Source organism: Adiantum capillus-veneris, chromosome 6 (assembly GCF_014529385.1).
Source record: "Adiantum capillus-veneris isolate H3 chromosome 6, ASM1452938v2, whole genome shotgun sequence".
In the NCBI taxonomy this organism is placed as follows: domain Eukaryota; kingdom Viridiplantae; phylum Streptophyta; class Polypodiopsida; order Polypodiales; family Pteridaceae; genus Adiantum; species Adiantum capillus-veneris.
Genome location: NC_140936.1, coordinates 138,525,861 through 138,547,574, shown reverse-complemented (window position 1 = coordinate 138,547,574; position 21,714 = coordinate 138,525,861). Strand labels below are relative to the sequence as shown.

Here is a 21,714-nt window from a genome sequence, read left to right as displayed (position 1 = left end):
TGAGAGAGAGAGAGAGTACGACCTGTTCTCTATTCCTGCAAGCCCTAAATCTGCGCGTCCCCCTTCCTTTACTCCTGCCACGAGGGCGTGCTGCACAGTTGGTGGTCTGCTACTAGTCAACGCTCCCTTTTTGGGCCTGGTGGTGAGAGCTGCTTTGCTGTTGTTCAGGCTGCTGTTCCAACGCACATTAACGTCTTGCAAAGGACTGAACTCAGCCTGCAGTGAACCCTAAGCCGCGTGGACTTGCCAGCACGCGAACCTGCTCCCAAGCAGCTCGCGAACCTGTGTTGGCTGAGGCAGTGCGACAGAGAGGACCTTTGGAAACAATGTTTGAAGCCTTATGTGTGAAACCCTGCCTGAAAAATCTATGGCATGGTTTAAATTTTGCTGCCGCTTGCTATTGAAGCTCACTGGTGCACGCTGGGCCTGTCCCAAGCTGCCTCTGTTGATGATAGCTTGCTGGTTGTTGACGCTGCTTGCCCTTTGACGACTTGTTTGCAAATCCCTTGCGCTGCTTTGGAATACACCCTGCGTGACCTGTTGCCTATAGTAGAGAGAGAGAGAGAGAGAGAGAGAGAGAGAGAGAGAGAGAGAGAGAGAGAGAGAGAGAGAGAGAGAGAGAGCTTTTTAACGTTATGTGAGAGAGAGAGCTTTTCTACGTTATGTGAGGCCGAAGTCGGCCTATGAGAAAATCAAGTATACATGTGTGTATGTCTTCTGTCTATCGGAAAAGACAAAATAGCTCAGACTGGTACAAAATAAAAGAGAGAAGGACATATGGTGGGTGATGAAATCTATGGGGATGGGTGGAGCACTAGTACTAGGGATATGTGCATGTCTATATGCTGAGGGTAGTACAACCATGCAAATGCATCAATCTAGCTAGCTTCATCCTGTGCTAATGGGGGGGTGTAAAATGTAGTACATGGGAGGGTCGGGCCGTGATGAACGCTTCGGGGTGAGCCATCTTCTAGGCTCGTCTCTCCTCGGCAGCTCGATGTGCTCGAGTTCGGATCTCCGCAATCTGTCTGCAGTGGAGTCGTGGGGCCTCGCCTCTTGTAGCCCGTGAGTGTCGTCGGGCCCGGCTCGCCTCAGCTTGCTGAAGGGTCACTCCCCTCGGTAGGTCTGGGAGTGGAAGGGGTGTAGCTCTCTGAAAGAAATCTGTACGCTATGACCACCCCCCCCCTCCCTCCCCCCCTTCCCGCCGGGGGTCTCTGTAGGTGGCTATAGAAGTGTTTTCTTGTTCCTCTGTATCTCTGGCAAGTAGCGGCCCAGTTGTCTCTGATCTCGAGAGTGCATGATATCTCGGAAGGTAGGCTGCCCTCTCAGTAGGGGCTCGTATCGGCCTCTGATATCCGCATAAGGTCTACATTTGCAAACAAAATGCTCCTCGCTCTCCACTCTCTCTCTGCATTCTCTACACACTCTCTCCTCCATAGGAATGTCATGAGCTCGCCCCACCTCGATCTCTAGTCTGTGTGATGACACTCTGAGCTGACCAATTGCCACCCGTGAGTTGTGTGGCAGATTTGGTTAACAATATACCAGAATGGAACCAATTCAAGAAGTGGACTTGGTGTAAAAGGACAAAGTTTTGGGGGGAGAGGTATATCAACGGCGCTTCTGTTGAAACCGCAAGACAGGAGAGCTGGAAGCTTTGGGAACACTCACATCAATGTGTCTCCCTTGATCCTTATATCGAGAGGAAGTATGAGGACACGCGTGGATACCTCTTTAGGCAGAGCATTGGGAAGAACCTCGGTGGGATGGAGGAGAAAGTCTTGTTACTAGCAAGAGTGGATGGCTTAATGCTTAAGGATAAGATTGAATGGGCACAGTCGAGGACTTGCCTGTTGTGCGGAATGGAAGAAGGTTCAAGGTCACTTACGCACCTGTTGGTACAGTGCCCTGAACTGGACAATCTCAGAAGCTCAATACGACCCTGTTTGGAACATGCTAGACGGCTGTTAAACAATCCTAGCGGTGAAGATACCGAAGTGTTACTCCTGGGAGGGGAGATTAGCGGAAAGCGATTGCCAGGTTGGGTTGTCCCCCGTGGGGCCCATAATGGTCGTCGTGGACCGCAGCTGAGGAGTGCCTATGCGGATAACGTTGCAGCATTCCTCTGCGGGGCCGTACCGCGATACTACAATGCTCTGGCCCATGAGGGTGTTTGAAGCTCGTAGGGCTTGTAGTTATTGCGTACGGTGCGGTCTCGCCTAACATGGTCCTGGGGCTTTCCGAGCGGGCCTTGGTGACCATGGTTGGCCGGATCGGGATGCCTCCTTTGAGCCGACGCCCACTTTGGGTATGGCAGTCCTACCGGACATCCGGTGGACGGGGGCCTTTTTCTACCAGGCGAAAATCCTGGAGTACCTGGGCAAGATTCAGTACGGTCTGTGAGTTACAAGGGTTTGTCCCTCTCTCTCAGCCTTGGTCCTTAAATGCATCACTGAATTCGTTTGGTGATTTCCCGACGTTACCCTCGGGTGGCGTGACTAACAAGGGAACATGGACTGACTAACATGGCATGAAAAGACTTTTTACTCCCCCGAGGGGGAAACTTGCTTCCATTCCCCGTTGACATGCCACGATACGGCATGGAGGCGCTTTTCCCCTTGTCGGCAAGTCCGCAAGGTAATTTTTCTTTGACTCGTTTGCGTACACGCGAAGCAAAGGCAGTTCCTTGCTGGCTTGCCGGCTCTAGCCCAAAAAAGTAAAAAGTAAAAAAAAGTTGTGTGGCATGTAGAGAGAGAGAGAGAGAGAGAGAGAGAGAGAGAGAGAGAGAGAGAGAGAGAGAGAGAGAGAGAGAGAAATGAAATGTTATATTAACGTCTTCAAAAGGCCAAAGTGATCTATGAGACTAGAAAGTTACAATGCGGTGTCTCTGACACAAAGTCAGATTGACAAAAAATAAATTAAACTAGGATAACAAAATATAAATACTGCGGAATCCTAAACTAGGCTGATAAGTGTGAAAGGTGAAAGGCGTGAAATGTGTGAACTAAGCAATACAATGTGTAGACAATATGGGTGGGAAGTAGAGATCCATCTTCATAGAGATTCATCTTCATCTGCGCTCTGGTCGACGAAAAAGTATGGCTCGAATCCTTTGCTGTAGCCTCCTTCGAATTTGTGTAGCTCCTCTTCTCCATCGGGGTCGTCTAGATCTCCCTAGCTCCAATGCTCGGTCTATGAGAATGCCAGTAGTGCGGGCAGACCTCTCCACTGTTTGGTGCTCCTCTGTCTGTTCTTGTGGGTGTACATTATAAAGAAATCTGTGATTTGTCTCTGGGGTTGTCTCTCTTCAGCTCTCCTCAGTAAAGTTTCTCTATGTCTGTGTAACTCGAGTAGATATAGCCCAAGACATCTCTGATCCTCATAACTCATGACCCTAGATAGAGGCCCAAAACCTTCTCTGAATAGACAATGAAAGCGGCCTCGTATCTCATAGTACACTGTCCAATGACATATGTAATGTACCGTTCCTCCTAGAGCCGCACCAGCTCTAGTTAGTCTAGTCTCTGTTGCTCTTCTCGAAGAAAATCTCGGCCCAGTAAAGACTACCCTCAGGTAAGTGTATGCATCTGTATACTCCGCAATCTCCTGACCATATTTGAAAGTAGGTACTGATCTCCTGACCCATTGCGGTGTGGTGTTAAACACCATAACCTTGGTTTTACCTAGGTTTACACACAATCCACTATCCTCTGTCAAACTGCGTAGTGCATCCAAATGTCGTTGCATACCTTCTGGTGAGTCAGATATCAGCACAATATCATCAGCATATATCAACAATGGGATCCATGTCCCTGCCAGCTGGGCACCCTTGTCACCTCTCTGTCAATGTAATCAGACACCTCATCAACATACATACCAAATAGAGTAGGAGACAATGGGTAGCCCTGTTTCACTCCAATAGTAGAGTGAACTGATGAGCGCGCGGCGGTGTGTGCAAGTGAAAGAGCACGCGAGGAAGTGCAGTGTGTGTGCAGAGAGGGGAGGCGAAGGCAAGCAGGAGAGGAAGCGCTAGCAGAAGAGAGAGAGCTCACATTTTTGGGGAAAACTCAATAAGTGAGTTTTGGGTTTTCCCACTTTTATTATAAGTGACCTTTAAAAAATGTGTGCAGGTTCATATTGAACCTGGACAAAGTATAAAAATGTACAAAAAGGGGTTATTTAGGCCTTTAACCCAACAACCTCCCACTTAAAGGCATAAATGGCGCCTTTAAGCTACGTGACTCCCAGCATCTCTATGCATAGATGATGTTTTTTTTTTTTCCGAGAAAAAGATCCTTCTATTAGTTAATGAAAGCTGCCCATAGGGCTACAACCACCTCTGCAAGAGAGGGCTACAACAAGCATGATGGGGAGACTCTCCCAATGAAAGAACAACATATATACAATGAGGCTAAATCAAGGGATGGGAGTAGGGAAAAGCCACTCAGGTGGTCGGTAGTGCCATCGGAGCACACCCTGGACAATGGTATAGAAAGGCCCAGGGCGCCAGAGTCGAAGGAAAGCCTTGCGGCACTCCCGCATGCGGTCGAAGCTGCCCTGTAGTCCCTCAAGCTGTCCTCTGAGGGTATGGATCAACTATAGCCAGAAGTCACGAACAGTCTATGCTGGCGGCACAGAGCGGGCCTCAAAAATGCGGAAACAGCGAGCCCGCCAAATGAACCACAGTGTCAGGCCACTGATGAGCTCCCAACACTCCTCTCTCTCACTGCACCACTCTTGTGGAGTAAGCTCTGTAGCAGGCTGGAGTGTAGGACGCCCCCCCTGTATCACTATCATCTTGCTGGTGGAAGATAGCTCAAACTGAAGTGCCGGGCCCGTGAGAGTGGACCAAGTTGCTGCCCCCCAAGTGTACTATCTAGTCGTGGAGAGAGTAGGCATCAGCCGAAGAACTCGTAGCCACACCTGCTGGGCCGAGGGACAATCCCAAAGACAGTGACGCTGACTCTCCACCAACTGGTCACAAGCTGCACATGCGGCCGAGAGACCACTATGCACAAGACAACTCCCTACTGCTGTAGCTCTGTGTGCAACCAGCCATTGAAACAAAGTGACGCGCCTCAGCTGTCTGGAGTCCCACAGCCTCTGCCAAAAGGCTGCCAAGAACTCGACTGTGAGGCCCTCCTCCTGCCAATGACGTGCTGCAGCGGGGCGGGCCTCTCTCTGTGCTGCAAGTATATGACGTCCAAGCCGAACAGTGTACTGAAAGAAGGGGACTCCTGGGTGGTCTGCAGAAGAGAAGGGGTCCCTCCATAGCCACTCACCAGGATCCCACTGTACTCGTGCCAGTGGACAACACTCCCAAGCCCATAGCCTCCAGTGTCCAGTCTCAAGAGCTGCTGGGTCAGGGTCAATGACGCAAGTCCTCCCACAGATGTTCACAACTCGGATCCTCTGAAAACAACACTCTGCTACCTGCGGGGCCTCTACTACAACTCGCTGTAATCGTCCCCCACCCCGAAGCTCGAAGAACAGGGCTGGGACAATCTCTGAGCAGGCCCTGACTGAAATGAGAACCTCCAGTCGTGTGAAGGCTCCCATCCACCGGGGTGCTAGTGGCTCGAGAGGCGTGAGCCACTCAGCTGGAACTGACTCTGAGATGTCCTGACACATGCTCTGCACCCCTCTCATGCCCTGCAGCTGGAAACCCTGCACCTCCTCTAACAAACCTGTGAACTCTAGCCAGTCACCTAGAGAGCGCGCTGGACCTGCTGCCATGGGACCCCAGGAAACATGAGGCCGACTACCAACCAAGTGGCCTCTCTGAGTGCTAACCATGGGGTTCCAGACGAGGGGTTGCCGTAGACGCTCCTCCGTGCACATCAGCTGTCGCTGCTCCAGGCCACGCCACAAGAGCTCCCAAGAACGAAGCAAGCTCACAGCGAAGCGGTCCTCCAGTCTCCTACTCAAACCAACTCGGCGCATCTCTGTAAAGATCCATCTGGTCGAAGGTTGCCAAGGGCCTCCTGACTGAGGCACCCAGGCACGAAGCCTCTGCAACAAGAACTCCTTCCAGGGCTCCTCACCTGGAAGAAGTCCTCTGACTATGAACTGCTGTGCTGGATCAATGATCCCAAGCCCTCCCTGAGAACAAGGAAGCGTGATGACTGACCAAGCCACCTTGGCTCGGGCCATCTGAGTGTCACGTCCTGACCAAAGGAAGTTCTTGATCAGACTCTCTACCTGGCTGATACAAGAACTCGAGAAGATCCAGCAGGAAGTGATGTACCACATAGTCGCCAACAGCACGTGGTTGGCAACTACTACTCTGCCAGCCAGCGAAAGTCGTGTTGAGCTCCAATGTAACAGCTTTCTCCTAATGGACAGGAGAAGAGGAGCAATCTGCTGCTCGGGAGACAAGTCCAAACCAACCTGACAACCCAAGTACCGAACTGCAATCCCTGGGGGAATCCACCTGAAACCCTCTCCTGGCATCCAATCTGGCACAGAAGCACTACCAACCGAGAAAGCCACTGTCTTTCTCCAGTTGATCAGTGCGCCCGATGCACTGCAGAAGGTCTCCAGAGTGTGCTCACATCTGTGAAGATTGGCCTCCTGGCCATCTAAGTACAGGGCTCGGTCATCGGCAAACTCAGCATCCAGTAGCTCCTCTCCCCGAATAGGGAGTGCTAAGCCCCGAAGGCCAACCTGCTGTGACACCAAAAATCTGCTCATCGCCTCCGCATAGAACAGAAAGAGAAAGGGGGCAAGAGGACAACCTTGTTTGACCGAGCGTGTGAGTATGAAGCGCTCACCTCTCCCCCCTGTCAAAAGCACCTAACTGTGAGCCTGTCTGTACAAAGCTGACACCCCTCTGATCCAAGCATCTGAGAAGCCCATCCTGCTGAGAGTACCCTCTAGAAAGTCCCAGTCAACTCGGTCGTATGCCTTCTCAAAATCGAGAAGAAGAATCACAAGGTCCTCACCACGGAGCCGTGCCAGGGCAGAGGCCTCCCAGAAAGTAAAGATGTTGTCTAAGGATACTGCGTTCGTTGACAAAACCTGTCTGAGTCCCATGTATAAGGCTCTCTAAAAGTGGTTGAATCCTCAAACTCAGAGCCTTGGCAAGAATTCTGTAGGCTGAGTTGAGGATGGTGATGGGGCGCCATCGTCCAATCTCATCCAAGGAGCCACCCTCCTTGGGAATGAGATAGATCAGGCCCTCACTCATGCTATCAGGCATCACCCCTGTTTGCAAAATGTATTGAAAAGCACTACAAAGATCTGGGCCAAGCAGGTCCCAGTACTCCAAGAAAAAGCTGGGAGTCAACCCATCCTCACCTGTGCAGCTACCACGAGGGAGGGCCCTAAGAGCTGTGTGTAGCTCCTCAAGCTGAAGTGGCATCTCAAGCCTCTGGCGCATCTCCTCTGTCACAAGACATGGCATTTGTGCCCAAACCTACTCCCTGCATGCATCCTGCCGCTCTGACTGAGGCTCAGCCGACAGTAACTCGCGGTAAAAGTCAGTAGCAACTGCACGCATATCCTCGGGCTCACAGCAACTGACCCATCGGGCCTCCTCAACTGAATGACCTTGGCATGCGAGTGCCGAGATCCCACCGTCTCAAAAAAGGCACCAGTCACTCTGTCACCCACTTGAGTCCAGTGAGATGCCTGTCGGTGAAAGGCAAACTCATGACGCCTCTCCTCTGTGCTAGCAAGCTCCTGTCGAGCCTGCTGTAACCGCTCCTCCAACCATGGACTGTCTGGATGCTGCTCCTGCATCCTCTGTAGTGAAGCAATGCCTCGTCTGAGAAGCTGCTCCGCCTCCCTCGCTGCTGCCCGGCGGGCCAGAGACTCCTGAAGTAAAAAGTGGCTAAGCTGAGCTAGGCCTGAGGCCACTCTGTTTGCAGGTGAGACCTGGCTGTCCATGCTCTCTGTCCAGAGAGCCTCTACCCTCTCTCTGAGTGCTGAGTCCAACAAGACCCTCTCTGGGATGCGAAGCATCGTGCTCCCAATCCTCTGCCTGTCTGCCACCGTGAGGATCACTGGAGCATGGTCCGAGAAGGAAGTCCCTGCCAAGATGCCCACTGAACCCCCCAAGTCACTGAAGTGGTCACTAGTGTAGAAGCGATCTATCCGCGATAGATTCACTCCTCCCACTCTGCGATCCGATCTAGTGAAGGCAAGACTGTCTGGGGGCCTCACAAAACCAGAGTGCTGCCATGTATCCGAGACCCTCAAGGTCATACAAAACCTCTCCCAAGCTGCCAACTCGACTCCATGCACAGTAGCATGGCTGCCACCAATCCTGTCAGAAGGGTCCTAACATGTTGAAGTCCCCTCCTACACACCAATGATCGACCTGCGGCAAAGACTCAACAATCTGTGACCAAAACTCTACGCAAGCACTCGCCACATTGGGCGCATAGATGTTCAGGAAGCCCACAAGGCCACCCTGAACCTGCATAGTAATCCACTGAGCCCTGCCTGGCACAATAATCCCTTTGCCCACAATGGCCTGCTGCAATGAGTCCACAATAGTCATACAAACCCCACCCTGGATGCCTCTAGGTCCAAAAGTAGCTGACCAAAAGGTATCATAACGACCACGCAACATCTGACCACATCGCCGAATGCGGCTCTCACACAGATGGTGCTCCTGAAGCATAAGGAGATCAATCTCTCCTCCCACAAGGCAACGCTGAAGCTCGTGATGCAATCGGCCCCGTTGTCGCTGAAAATGGGGCTCACCTAGTCCCTGCACGTTCCATGAGACAATCCTCATGGGGAGCGAGAGAGAACAGATGCTACCGCAGCAGCAAGACGGGCTATCTTCAAGGCAGACTTGGATGGGGAGTAATCCGCATCCGAGCGTCCTCTAGATAGGCGTGACTGCAGTGAGTGCCTAGCCCAAGCCCAAGCAGAGCGAGGGGTGCGTTACGCAACCTCCTCTGTCTAGTAGTCCTCATGAATGTATACATAGCAAGGCAAACACTACGTATCAGCAAAGAAGTACACCACAATGTGCCTACATCCTGCTGAGTCTGGGGGTGTCACCGCAAACTTGGCCAATGGCCACAAAGTCTGCAGCATATCTGTATTTCCAAGTTCTCCCATGTGGTGAGAGAACTCTAAGACCTGTGTATGCAACCATCCCACCACTGCGTCAAGGGACCACTCTGTCTCGGCCCTACCATAGAGGGGGAAGGAGAAACCAACTGCTGAGTCCAAGGCCTCTGTCCCCCTAGCGGCGAGGAACAAAACATGGACCCTGAAACAGGCTGCCTCATGCTCTGCTGCGGAATCACCGAGAAAACGAGTGAACCCGTAATCGAAGAAGTCCCAACGGCGTCGGATGTCAATGCTCGTCAGCCCACGAGGGATGGCTGCAAGGGAGGATGTCTGAATATGCAGAGGGGGCCGCAAGAAGGGCTGACCCTCTCTCGCTAGGCGACTCGCGGCAAAGGCGCTGCCAAGAGATCTCCTAGCCGCCGGAGAGGGACCAATCTCCTGAGCCGACTGAGGAACTGGAGCAGGAGGGGGGGGGGGGGGAGAAGGAGCTGGGAAGAGTGGAGGAGAAGAGGGGCGGGATGGGGCGACAGAGGTAGAGGGGCGAGGTGGAGAGGCGACGGGAGCAGAAGGCGGGGAGGATGAGGCACAGGGGGGGAACTCTGGGGGGGGAGCGGCTGTCGAGGGAGAAGCGGAGGTGGGGGCTGGCGTAGGGAACTCCTCCTGCTCAAGAGGACCAAAACGGTTCCCCGTGGGAACCCACTGCTGCTGAGTAGGCACCTGAGGGCCACTCTGAGTGCCAGGCTGATGCTGTGGCCCCTAGGGTCGGCGACCACAAGCTTGCTGCCACCCCTCCTCCGCTGGAGCCCCAGGCTCGGAGGGTGGCTCTGCATCTGCACGCTGTGCCGCTGGCTGTGGCTGCGGGCCAGCCCTGGCAGGCTGGGGCTGAGGCTGTGGTGCAGGTCGCGGTCTCCTCCGTGGACAGGCCTTCGCTAGATGGCCCATCTGTCGGCAAATGAAGCACTGGTTCGGGAGGCCCGCGTACTCCACACTCTGTCGAAACCAACCCCCACTCACCCGAGGTAAAAGGATAACCTTCGGGAGCGTGTGGGTATCTCTGACCAAAACTCGAACTGAGGGAATGCCAGCCGCCTTGGCAGCTACTGATGCTGCCGTGCGAGGTGTCTCCAGGACAGTCCCAATGGCGGAACCGATCTTGGAAAGAAGTGGTAGGTACTCCCTCCGTAAACCTGGAAAGCAGACTGAGATGGGGATGTTTGCCTCCCCTACTAGAACATCCGAAGCTGGGTCAAAACCATGTCGCCACTGTCGAAAGTGGGCATGTGATGCTCGGATGGCTAGTGGACTCATAGCTATGACCTTGGACGCCATCTCGGAGGTCTCAAACTCGATCTGATAGTAACCCCGTCCGAGAATCTGGACATCCAAAATCTTTCCTATCTCTGCGAGAAGGCGGGCCTGGAGAAGGTCTCGCAGCTCTCCTTTGCTAGGTCGGGTGCCGAGAATCTTGCAGATGACCGAGGTCGCCTGTAATCGCTCTACCTCTGTGGCAAGGCTCGCTTGCTCTGCAGGCGAGAGAGCAAGCCGAATGGTGGGCTCAGCGGGGTCGGGCGAGGGGGCTTCTGGCGAGTCCCTCTGTGGCAAAGCTGGAGCCTCCATCTGTGTCTACTGCTGTGGCGTAAGAAGGGGACGACGAGAGGGCGCTGCAATTGGGCGCGTCAACACTGCTCCAAGGAATTGAAGCATTGCCGAAAGTGCCGAACTGCAAGGAGTAACCGAGGGAAGGACCCAAACGGGCGGACGAACGGGCCGAGAGGTGGGGGGGGGGGGGGGGGGGGGGGGGGGGGGGGGGATTTTTCCTTTTTTGGCAGGCTGTGGCAAGCGGGTAGGCAATGTACAAAAGGTGGGGCTGAGGGCGGGCGGCGGCAACTGGGGCTGAGGGTGGGGGTGGCAGCAGGGGCTGAAGGCAGGCGGACAGGGGCAGCACGAGGGGAGGCAGCGGGGGCTGAGGGCAGGCAGGAGGCAGCCAGCGGGGGGGCCATGCAGCGACGGCAGTGGGGGGGGGGCAGCGCTGGGGGGTGGGGGGGTAAGTGCGCAATCTGCACAATTTTCAAGCCTTGCATAGATGATGTTGTGCTTTGGGTAAGCACTTAGTGAGAGCATCGGCTGGATTTTGTGATGTATGGACCTTAACCAATGTAATAAGGCCATCCTCAAGCACTTCTCGTATGTGAAGTGATACCGCACATCAATATGCTTTGTGCGTGCATGAAACATGGTGTTCTTTGCCAGACATATGGCACTCTGGCTATCACAACCAAGCATAGGTGCCTTGGCAGGCAAACCAAACTCACCGCATAGGCGTGCTAACCAAATAGCTTCTTTGGAAGCCTCAATGGCTGAAACATATTCAGCGTCTGTGGTAGACAATGCAACAATCTTTTGCAATCTAGAACACCATGAAATAGCACCTCCCTCAAGAGTAAATACATAGCCACTTGTGGATTTTCGTGTATCCACATCACCAGCCATGTCAGAGTCACAAAATCCCTTCCAACTTCATTGGTCCTTTACCATAGCAGAGGCATTTGTTTTTAGTCCCTTTCAAGTACCTCATAATGGAACTTTTTTTCCTTTTTTGGCAGGCTGTGGCAAGCGGGTAGGCAATGTACAAAAGGTGGGGCTGAGGGCGGGCGGCGGCAACTGGGGCTGAGGGTGGGGGTGGCAGCAGGGGCTGAAGGCAGGCGGACAGGGGCAGCACGAGGGGAGGCAGCGGGGGCTGAGGGCAGGCAGGAGGCAGCCAGCGGGGGGGCCATGCAGCGACGGCAGTGGGGGGGGGGCAGCGCTGGGGGGTGGGGGGGTAAGTGCGCAATCTGCACAATTTTCAAGCCTTGCATAGATGATGTTGTGCTTTGGGTAAGCACTTAGTGAGAGCATCGGCTGGATTTTGTGATGTATGGACCTTAACCAATGTAATAAGGCCATCCTCAAGCACTTCTCGTATGTGAAGTGATACCGCACATCAATATGCTTTGTGCGTGCATGAAACATGGTGTTCTTTGCCAGACATATGGCACTCTGGCTATCACAACCAAGCATAGGTGCCTTGGCAGGCAAACCAAACTCACCGCATAGGCGTGCTAACCAAATAGCTTCTTTGGAAGCCTCAATGGCTGAAACATATTCAGCGTCTGTGGTAGACAATGCAACAATCTTTTGCAATCTAGAACACCATGAAATAGCACCTCCCTCAAGAGTAAATACATAGCCACTTGTGGATTTTCGTGTATCCACATCACCAGCCATGTCAGAGTCACAAAATCCCTTCCAACTTCATTGGTCCTTTACCATAGCAGAGGCATTTGTTTTTAGTCCCTTTCAAGTACCTCATAATGGAACTTTTTTTCCTTTTTTGGCAGGCTGTGGCAAGCGGGTAGGCAATGTACAAAAGGTGGGGCTGAGGGCGGGCGGCGGCAACTGGGGCTGAGGGTGGGGGTGGCAGCAGGGGCTGAAGGCAGGCGGACAGGGGCAGCACGAGGGGAGGCAGCGGGGGCTGAGGGCAGGCAGGAGGCAGCCAGCGGGGGGGCCATGCAGCGACGGCAGTGGGGGGGGGGCAGCGCTGGGGGGTGGGGGGGTAAGTGCGCAATCTGCACAATTTTCAAGCCTTGCATAGATGATGTTGTGCTTTGGGTAAGCACTTAGTGAGAGCATCGGCTGGATTTTGTGATGTATGGACCTTAACCAATGTAATAAGGCCATCCTCAAGCACTTCTCGTATGTGAAGTGATACCGCACATCAATATGCTTTGTGCGTGCATGAAACATGGTGTTCTTTGCCAGACATATGGCACTCTGGCTATCACAACCAAGCATAGGTGCCTTGGCAGGCAAACCAAACTCACCGCATAGGCGTGCTAACCAAATAGCTTCTTTGGAAGCCTCAATGGCTGAAACATATTCAGCGTCTGTGGTAGACAATGCAACAATCTTTTGCAATCTAGAACACCATGAAATAGCACCTCCCTCAAGAGTAAATACATAGCCACTTGTGGATTTTCGTGTATCCACATCACCAGCCATGTCAGAGTCACAAAATCCCTTCCAACTTCATTGGTCCTTTACCATAGCAGAGGCATTTGTTTTTAGTCCCTTTCAAGTACCTCATAATGGACTTCACTGCATCCCAATGCAACCTGCCTGGATTAGCCATAAAACGGCTCACAACTCCCACTGCATGGGCTATGTCAGGCCTAGTAGCAACCATAGCATACATAAGTGAACCACAAGCTGAAGCATAAGGCACACTTTGCATGTCATTGGCTTCTTCCTTTGACTTGGGACAATCATCCTTGGAGATTTTAACATATAGCTGTAATGGCACACCAAGAGGCTTTGCTTCAGCCATGTTAAATCTGTCCAACACCTTTCAATGTACTTTTCTTGCGACAAATACAATAGGCGCTTGTCTCTTTGCCTTGTAACACGCACTCCAAGTATATGTTCAGCTGGCCCAAGATCTTTCATTGAAAACACAGATTTCAGCTGCCCTTTAAGAGCATCTACAGTGCTTCTTTTCTTTCCAGCTATCAACATATCGTCTACATAGGACACAAGAATGATCGGGCTACCATCCTCATCACGTTTGGTATACAAACAATGGTCTGCATGGCTTCTTTTGTAACCATGTTTAAGCATGAAGCGATCAAACTTCTTGTACCACTGTCTACATGATTGTTTCAGCCCATACAAGCTTCTATTGAGCATACATACCAAATGTTCCTTGCCAGAAATGACAAAACCCTCGGGTTGCTTCATGTAAAGCTCTTCTTCCACATCACCATGCAAGAAAGCGGTATGTACATCCATTTGGTCCATTTCCAAATCAAGAGTAGCCACAATGGCAAAACAATACACGCAAAGTGGTCATCTTCACAATAGAGAGAACACTTCCTGAAAGTCTATGCCCTTGGTTTGAACATATCCCTTTGCCACAAGCCTTGCCTTATACTTGGGTTTTGCATCAACAGTTTTGATTCTATACACCCATTTGTTAAGAATAGCCTTACTTCCTTTGGGAAATTCAACCAAATCCCAAGTATGATTAGCATGCAAAGCTTTAATCTCTTCCTGCATAACAAGCTCCCACTTGTCGCTGTGCTCACATGTCTTTGCCTCTTTATACGTAAGAGGCTCTCCCTCATCTGTCAACATAATGTAATGTAAAGAGGGGTCATATCGACTCACAGGCCGTCTTTGACGAGTAGACCGCCTCACCCAATGATCCACATTATCCGGCAATGGGTTTACATCAGGTGGCACTACAAAATCATCAACAATGGGCTGCTGTACATCATTTTCAGCACCATTTTCAGCATTGTTTCTTGGCTGCAAATGCCCTTCAGGAGCCTCAATTTGCTGTCCAACATCATTTGGCTCAAACACTAGTGGATCATCTACATTTTCAGCCATTTGTGGTACATCCTGAGGGTCAAAAATAGGCCTAACAGGTGGCTGGTCATGCTGAAATTTCACCCTTTTATGGTCATGCTTTGAGGCACAATTGTTTTGAAGCAGCCTTGCCTCATTAAAAACAACATCCCGGCTGCGTACAACCCTTTTGAGCTGAGGTAACCAAATCCTGTAACCCATTTCGCCTTCTTCACCATCTCCCATGAAGAGGCCTTTACTGGACTTCGCATCTAGTTTACTCCTCAACTTAGGTCTAACATGCACAAAAGCTTCGCAACCAAAAATGCGTTAGTGATCATATGAAGCAGGCTTGCCATACCAAACCTCTTCAGGGATGTCACCTTTCAAAGACATGTGAGGGGATTGATTGCATATATGCACTGTAGTTTTCAAAGCTTCTCACCAAAATCCATGAGAGAGATTAGCTGTGGACAACATGCATCTCACTCTCTCACAAAGTGTCCTATTGAATCTTTCAGCCACACCATTAGAAGAGGGGATGTATGGTACAGTAAGCTCCCTCTTAATGTCCAAATTTTCACAAAACTTGTTAAATTCAGCACTTGTGTACTCCCCCCCATTGTGTATACGCAAGCATTTTAGCTTTCTACCTGTTTGGGTGGTCACAAATGCATGAACATTGAAATCTCTTAAACGCAGCAAAGGCTTCATCCTTAGACTTAAGCAAATAAACCCAAATTTTCCTAGAATGATCGTCAACAAAGGAGACAAAATAACATGCACCACCCATAGACTTAGTAGGCATGCTACATACATCAGAATGTACAAGATCGAGCACACAAGATTTACGAGAGACACCAGAGTAATAAGAACGCTTTACTTGCTTGCCATATTGACATTCATTACAAAAATCAAGCTTTGTGCCTTTAGCATCAAGCTTGTTCAAAGTACAAAGCTTAGAAAGGCCCTTTTGGCTCATATGGCCAAGCCTCTTGTGCCACAACTCCATGTGAGAGTTAATTTCAGCCAATGCAATAAACTTGCCCAACACGGCCTTTCCATGCATGTAGTAAAGTGTCCCTTTCTTTGTGCCCTTTACAATCAGCCTTGAGTCTTTAGTCATTTTCCATGATCCTCTCTCAAACAAGATGCTGTAACCATGCATATCCATCTGACCAACAGAAAGCAGACTCTTCTTGATTCCCGGCACATATCGAACATCATGCAAGACAAGCTCATTTGTGCCATCTATGGAGAGATGCACAGTGCCAATACCCTCAATGGAACATGCATGATTGTTTTCAACGTATACATGGCCACTCTTGCCCGCATCAAAAGTAGAGAAACACCTTGATAGGAGTTACATGAAATGAAGCACCCGAATCAACAATCCAAGTCTGGGACAATGCATCATTGACAGTCAACAAAGCATCAATAAGATCACTCTTGGTGATCTGCATGTCCTGTGAATGAACATTTAGAGAGACATCAAAGTCATAAGCATCATCATCTGACAAAGTGGCACACAAGATGTTCTCTACATTTGACAGCTCCTCAATCACGACACTAGAAGTCACATTGGCCTTCTCTTTGTCCTTTGAGCTATCCTGTGCATGTGCCTTGACTTCCTTCTACTCTTTCTTTTTGTCTCCACCATTCTTTTTCCTTTCTAACTCAGCTTTATAGTACGTGCAATCGGGTTTCTTGTGACCTTTCCTGCCACATTGATAGCAAGTCACATCACCCTCGCCTTTGCTTGCATTTCCCCTTTCTTTACTCTTACTCTTACTCCTTTGTGCATAAGCATTCTTCTTTTCTGTCTTGCCTCTAACCATGTTGGTAGAGCTGCCTCCCTCTCCACTTGCTTTCCTCCCGATTTCTTCATTCAAGATAGAACCCCTAACACCATCAAAGGTCAAATTGGGGTTATTGGATAACGAAACCACCAAAGTTTCCCATGACTCAGGTAAGGTCATAAGCAAGAAGATAGCTTTCAGCTTATCATCAAAAGGGGGCAAGCCAGAATCCTGTAACTGCGACAAAGTACCTGCGAATAATGAGAAGTGCTCTGCAGCGCTCTTGGACTCATTTGGTTGCATGCCAACAAGTTTTCGCATCAAGTGCACCTGGTTGACAGGCGTTGTATTTTCATACATTCCCTTTAACTTCTCCCACACATCAAAAGCAGTCGTGAGACCTTTCACATCAATGACGGTCTCATCGGTCATGGCCATTTTAATGTATGTAACGGCCTTCCTGTTCATGCTAACCCATGCTTCATCCGTCATATTCTGTGGCTTCACCTGTTCAAGTGCCCCTTCGCAATCTTTAAGAAATAGGATTCCTTGAATCCCGTCTTTTCAAAGATCAAAACCTGTACCATCGAACCTCCTAATCTCGAAGAGGTTCTTCACATCCGAAGAAGATGAGGCCATAGTTGCACGAAATAAGAGGGATAATACGCTGAATTTTTGGGCAAAATGCGCAACAATCGGCGTATAGCCTCACAGTGATGTGCACTACAGCTCCAAATGGTCACAGGAGCAATTTGGGGCAAAATAGGTGGATTTGGGCACAAAATTCAATTTCTGAAATTTATGTGCAGGAAATTTTAGCGGCGAATTTGTGCTCGAAAAAAACAAATTTAGTTGTTTTTAGCCTCAGAAGACATACATAAGGCTAATACACAGCCTTTAGAAGTATGTAAGCGCAAAAGCCCCAATTTGTAGCATCAAAATTGCATGAAATTGAGCCACAAATGGTCATACATTAACAAAATTTGTCAAATGTGCGTAGATTGCATCAATTTGCACTTTCCCCAATGTAATCGCACCATAAAAACACTTGCAAAAACCTGCGCAAATCTGAAATTTGCTTAAAACACTTGTTTTAGGGCTTGTTTTTCGGCAATTTCAGTGTTTTCGGGTAGCGGGGACTTAGCAAAAGTATTCCCACACCTTAATACATCATTTGCAAAACCTGTATTTTGCTGGTATAACCTGTAATTTCCTGTTTTTGACCTAATTTCAGCCTGTTTTAGGTCAATTTGGGTTGTTGGGAGCTCTCTAGTGTCTGGGGACGAGTCCTTTAGCGACGAAATTGCAAAGTCTCGCGAGAAAGTTGACCTTCTTGGCTGAAATTCAGCGTTTGCAGGTTTGTGGGCAAACCCTAATCGGGCTCTGATACCAGTTGATGAGCGCGTGGCGGTGTGTGCAAGTGAAAGAGCACGAGGAAGTGCAGTGTGCGTGCAAAGAGGGGAGGCGAAGGCCAGCAGGAGAGGAAGCGCTAGCAGAAGAGAGAGAGCTCACATTTTTGGGGAAAACTCAATAAGTGAGTTTTGGGTTTTCCCACCTTTATTATAAGTGACCTTTAATATGTGTCCAGGTTCATATTGAACCTGGACAAAGTATAAAAATTTACAAAAAGGGGTTATTTAGGCCTTTAACCCAACATGAACTAAATCAGATACCCCTTCTGGAGTGCGTACATGTCCCATCACTGACCTGTACAAAGCCATAATCCCCCAAATCACCTCTATGGGCACCCCCATCTCCTGTAATGTGCGCATCAATCGAGCTCTTGGTACCATGTCAAATGCTTTGCGAAAATCCACAAAGCTACAATAGATCCGTCTCCCATGTGCTCTGCCCTCCTCAATGATGGCCTTGAGGGTCAGAATATGATCAAGAGTGGAGAGAGAGAGAGAAATGAAATGAAATGAAATGATATATTAACGTCTTCAAAAGGCCAAAATAACCTATGAGACCATCAGATATAAAGTGGTGAATCTAATACAATGTCTGAAGTACAAGTACAAAAAGTACTGAAAGTAAAAATGAAAACTGAAATGAAGTGTGAAATGTGAAATGTGAAAATGTAGAATAGGCCCTCAATGACAATCTGGGTGTCATGCTAGAATGCCTCTGATCCTCTGCTGGAGTCTCCGTCGATGTAGTGTGCTCTTGTGTCTCGGTCGTGGTTGTCTCGATCTCCCGAGCTCAATCGCCCTGTCAATGAGGGTGCCTCTGGTATGAATGCGGGTACAACCTTGTGCTGGTGGTTGGTCTCTTGGCTCCCTCGATCCAAAGAAGTCTGTGATCTGTCTCTGCAACTGTCGTACTCCATGTCTCCCCAACAGACTGTCTCTATGTCGGTGTAGCTCAAGTAGATATAAGCCAAGGCATCTCTGGTCCTGATACCTCATGACTCTATCTAGGGGTCCAAAACCCTCCCTGAATAAGCAATGGAAGCGCCCTCGTATCTCATAATACACAGTGCGGTGGCATATGTAGTGTAGCTCTGTCTCTGGCTCTCTACCGCATAGTTGACATATCCTAGACTCTGGTGGTATCCCTCTGAATCTACCCGTCTCAATCTCCAGCTGGTGTGAGGATGTGCGAATCTGACCAATAGAGAGAGAGAGAGAGAGAGAGAGAGAGAGAGAGAGAGAGAGAGAGAGTAAATTTGGGTAAGCGTTTCCCAATCAAACTGCCTCCCTGCAATCTCCCCCCTCCCCCAACGGGACTAATTGAATGTTGACTGACAGCAGCTTAGCCTTGAGTGCTATGCTGTTTGCATAGCCCTGCTATGCACTGGCCTGCAGCCATTCATCTTAGTTGAGGGTTGAAGCCTCTCACTTACTCACCCATCACTCCCTATCTTCACCTTTTCTGTTTGTGGACAACTGTTTAGCCGGAACTGCTAGGCCATTTGCATAGCCTTGTCCCGTAGCTGGAGAGCTGTTGGTGTCCAGTCGAGGATTGCTGAGCGGCATAGTAGGCGTTATGGTCTTCCCCTCATTATCAGCTAAATTCTTCTGGCATTATGCATATGAGATGCTGGATCTGGTGGCTATGCTGTTGGGGTCAGATTTTTTACAGATACTCTTTTGTGTGATCCATGAGTTAGTGACATCGTTGGAGGCTTATTGTTTGGTCTGCAAGGTGGTTGGGATCAGGCTCTCCTCCTTAGAGATTAGAGACTATCTCCAGGCAGCCTTTCATTCTATGCCTCGCATCTAAATTGTAAGTAATTCTCCATTGGGGAGAGGTTGCTTTAGAGCTTCCTTTGAGACAGACATCAAGCCAGATGAGGTACTGGCACAGAGCCCTTTGGGTTGGAGCAGAATCTTCTAAAATGGAGAAAGGGCATGGACCTCTCTAGCCTGGGGGAGGGTCTCGTAGTTACAGTCAGTTTACCAGGTCTTCTAAGTTCTTCCAGAGTTTTGGCCATACATTTCAGAGATTGGGAGGAACTTGGGAGTTTTATATCGTGAATCATGGGGGATATAAATGGCAAGAGGGTCTCACTGTTTCGCTTGTGGGAGACGTGGTCATATGGCACCAGCATGATTTGCAGGACAGTGCATGAGCATGGAGAACAGACAGAGGAGCAAGAGGGCAGGAGGTCTGAGACTGTCATATGGGGTAGATATTTCTAGAAAAGAAGGATCAGAGGTAGAGAGATCAAGAAGAGAGGAAAAGAAAAGGGGACATAGGAGACAAAGTCAGTCAGAGGTGCCTTGGGTTACTATGGTTTACATGTGCAGTGATTCCATTTCCTAGTCAGGCCACTCTTCTTCGGATGCATGGGCATTGGTAGAGGGTCTGCTTATGTCGGTGATCCATCAAAATATATGCACTAAACCATGCTGGAAATATATTTCATGTGCCAGAGTTCAAACACTAGACGGTAATGGTTCAGACCAAGTCTACTGTACTGCTAACAACAATGTGAAATGTTTTAATGTCTATTTCACGGTGCTTGCGGCTGGGCTGTTTAAAGCAGGGCTGTTTAAAGCAATCAAGAAGAAATCTGAATTACCTTTTTTTGGCTGATTAGGTAGCGCCAGCGGAGCTCGAAGATGTTCTCTTATCTCATCCTCTGATTCAGGATGCAGCAGTAGTTCCGTGGGCTCCCAAACCCTTAGTCCTCTATGTTGTAATGTGCACCTCACGTGTAGACATGATATGCATTCTGTGAAAGCATGCTTCTATTCATTCTGTGCTTCAGCCGAAATTTTTCTGCGTCTATCCTGATAGGTATGCTGATGAAGAAGCTGGCCAGATACCTTTCGCTTACGTAGTGCTAGCTAGTGGAGCCAAATTGTCGGCGGCAGAGGCAATAAACTTTGTTGCAGAGAGGGTATGCTCCTCTGCACTGCTTGTGTTTTTATCTTACATATTGTACTTTGGGTTTAAGTCTCTTTGGGGTTCTCCTTCCACTTGCTGTTTTGTCAAGAAGTGCTTCTTGTGATTTTTGAATAGGTGGCTCCATACAAGAAAATCCGCAAAGTTTCATTTGTGAGAAGCATTCCAAAGACACCGTCTGGGAAGATATTAAGACGGGAATTGATTGCCAAGGCTGGGTCTAAACTGTAGTGCATCATAAAGCTGGATTTGCAAACTGCTGTGAAACAAAGATTTTGAAAGGGAGGGGGTTTCCTAGTACAATTTCTTCACACCAAGTGTATGCGTATTAAGGCAGGTGTGAGTGAAAACTAGATGGTTCCTACATAGAAATCCTTTCAAACCATGCAAAATGCATAAGTGAAGGATAACAATAGGAAATGAAAAGCCTTATGACAGTTTTCACTTTGAATTTATTTATATATTTTTAAAATATTTTGCCCATCTCGCTTGTTGAATTTATTTACTTATTTTTCAAATATTTTGCCCATCTCTCTCTCTCTCTCTCTCTCTCTCTCTCTCTCTCTCTCTCTCGATTTCGCTATCCCAGCTAGCTGTTTAGTTCAACAAAGTAGAACTTGATGGCCTTCTCCCTCTCCAAAAGAATGTCACCGAAATATTTTCCATCGCCGCATCCCGACCATTATTGAAGAATCTTTACAGAGGAGGAGAGCGATGCCATGCACTGGCCCAAAATTTTGTGAAGTCGAAACTAGAGCAATGGGCTACTTTCAAAGCTCAAGGCGGCTTGAACACAGGGTCTGCTTTTGATCTATTACACAGCAGTAATGGATAGGTCCGAAACGTGAGCATTTCCCTCACACCGTGGAAATCATAGCACATTGATGCAAGAGAGCATGTCATTGTTTGGCTTGTTAGAAGCAGGGAAGCTATCTAAACATAAAGATGAATTCATGTATGAGAAATTGCAGGTGATGATTACATGGCAAGCACTACAGTCATTTCGTTGAGCATACCTACATGGCACCTCATTTCGTTGAGCATACCCACATGGCACCTCAAAATTCACCTCGGCTGCAAAAGCTAATTGCAAGCAACCTCTAAACCAAAGCTTTGCCGAATAAAGCTGTGGTCGAAAATGGAA

At 49.3% G+C, this 21,714-nt stretch overlaps 1 protein-coding gene across 2 annotated transcripts in view; it reads left to right on the top strand.

The window, feature by feature from the left end:
* The window catches only part of LOC147456361 (beta-phenylalanine coenzyme A ligase-like), a 48,763-nt gene extending 27,710 nt beyond the window's left edge, over window positions 1-21,053 (top strand). Inside the window, exons 4-6 of one of the 2 annotated variants that reach the window (XM_086514876.1) lie at window positions 20,263-20,330; window positions 20,463-20,565; window positions 20,688-21,053. In XM_086514876.1, coding sequence (XP_086371002.1) covers window positions 20,263-20,330; window positions 20,463-20,565; window positions 20,688-20,801 — 285 coding nt within the window. In that variant the 3' untranslated portion in view covers window positions 20,802-21,053. Of the gene's footprint in view, window positions 1-20,262; window positions 20,331-20,462; window positions 20,566-20,687 lie in introns of those variants that run through there. The other variant, XR_015188458.1, reaches the window with a different exon arrangement.
* Window positions 21,054-21,714: the final 661 nt, after the last annotated feature.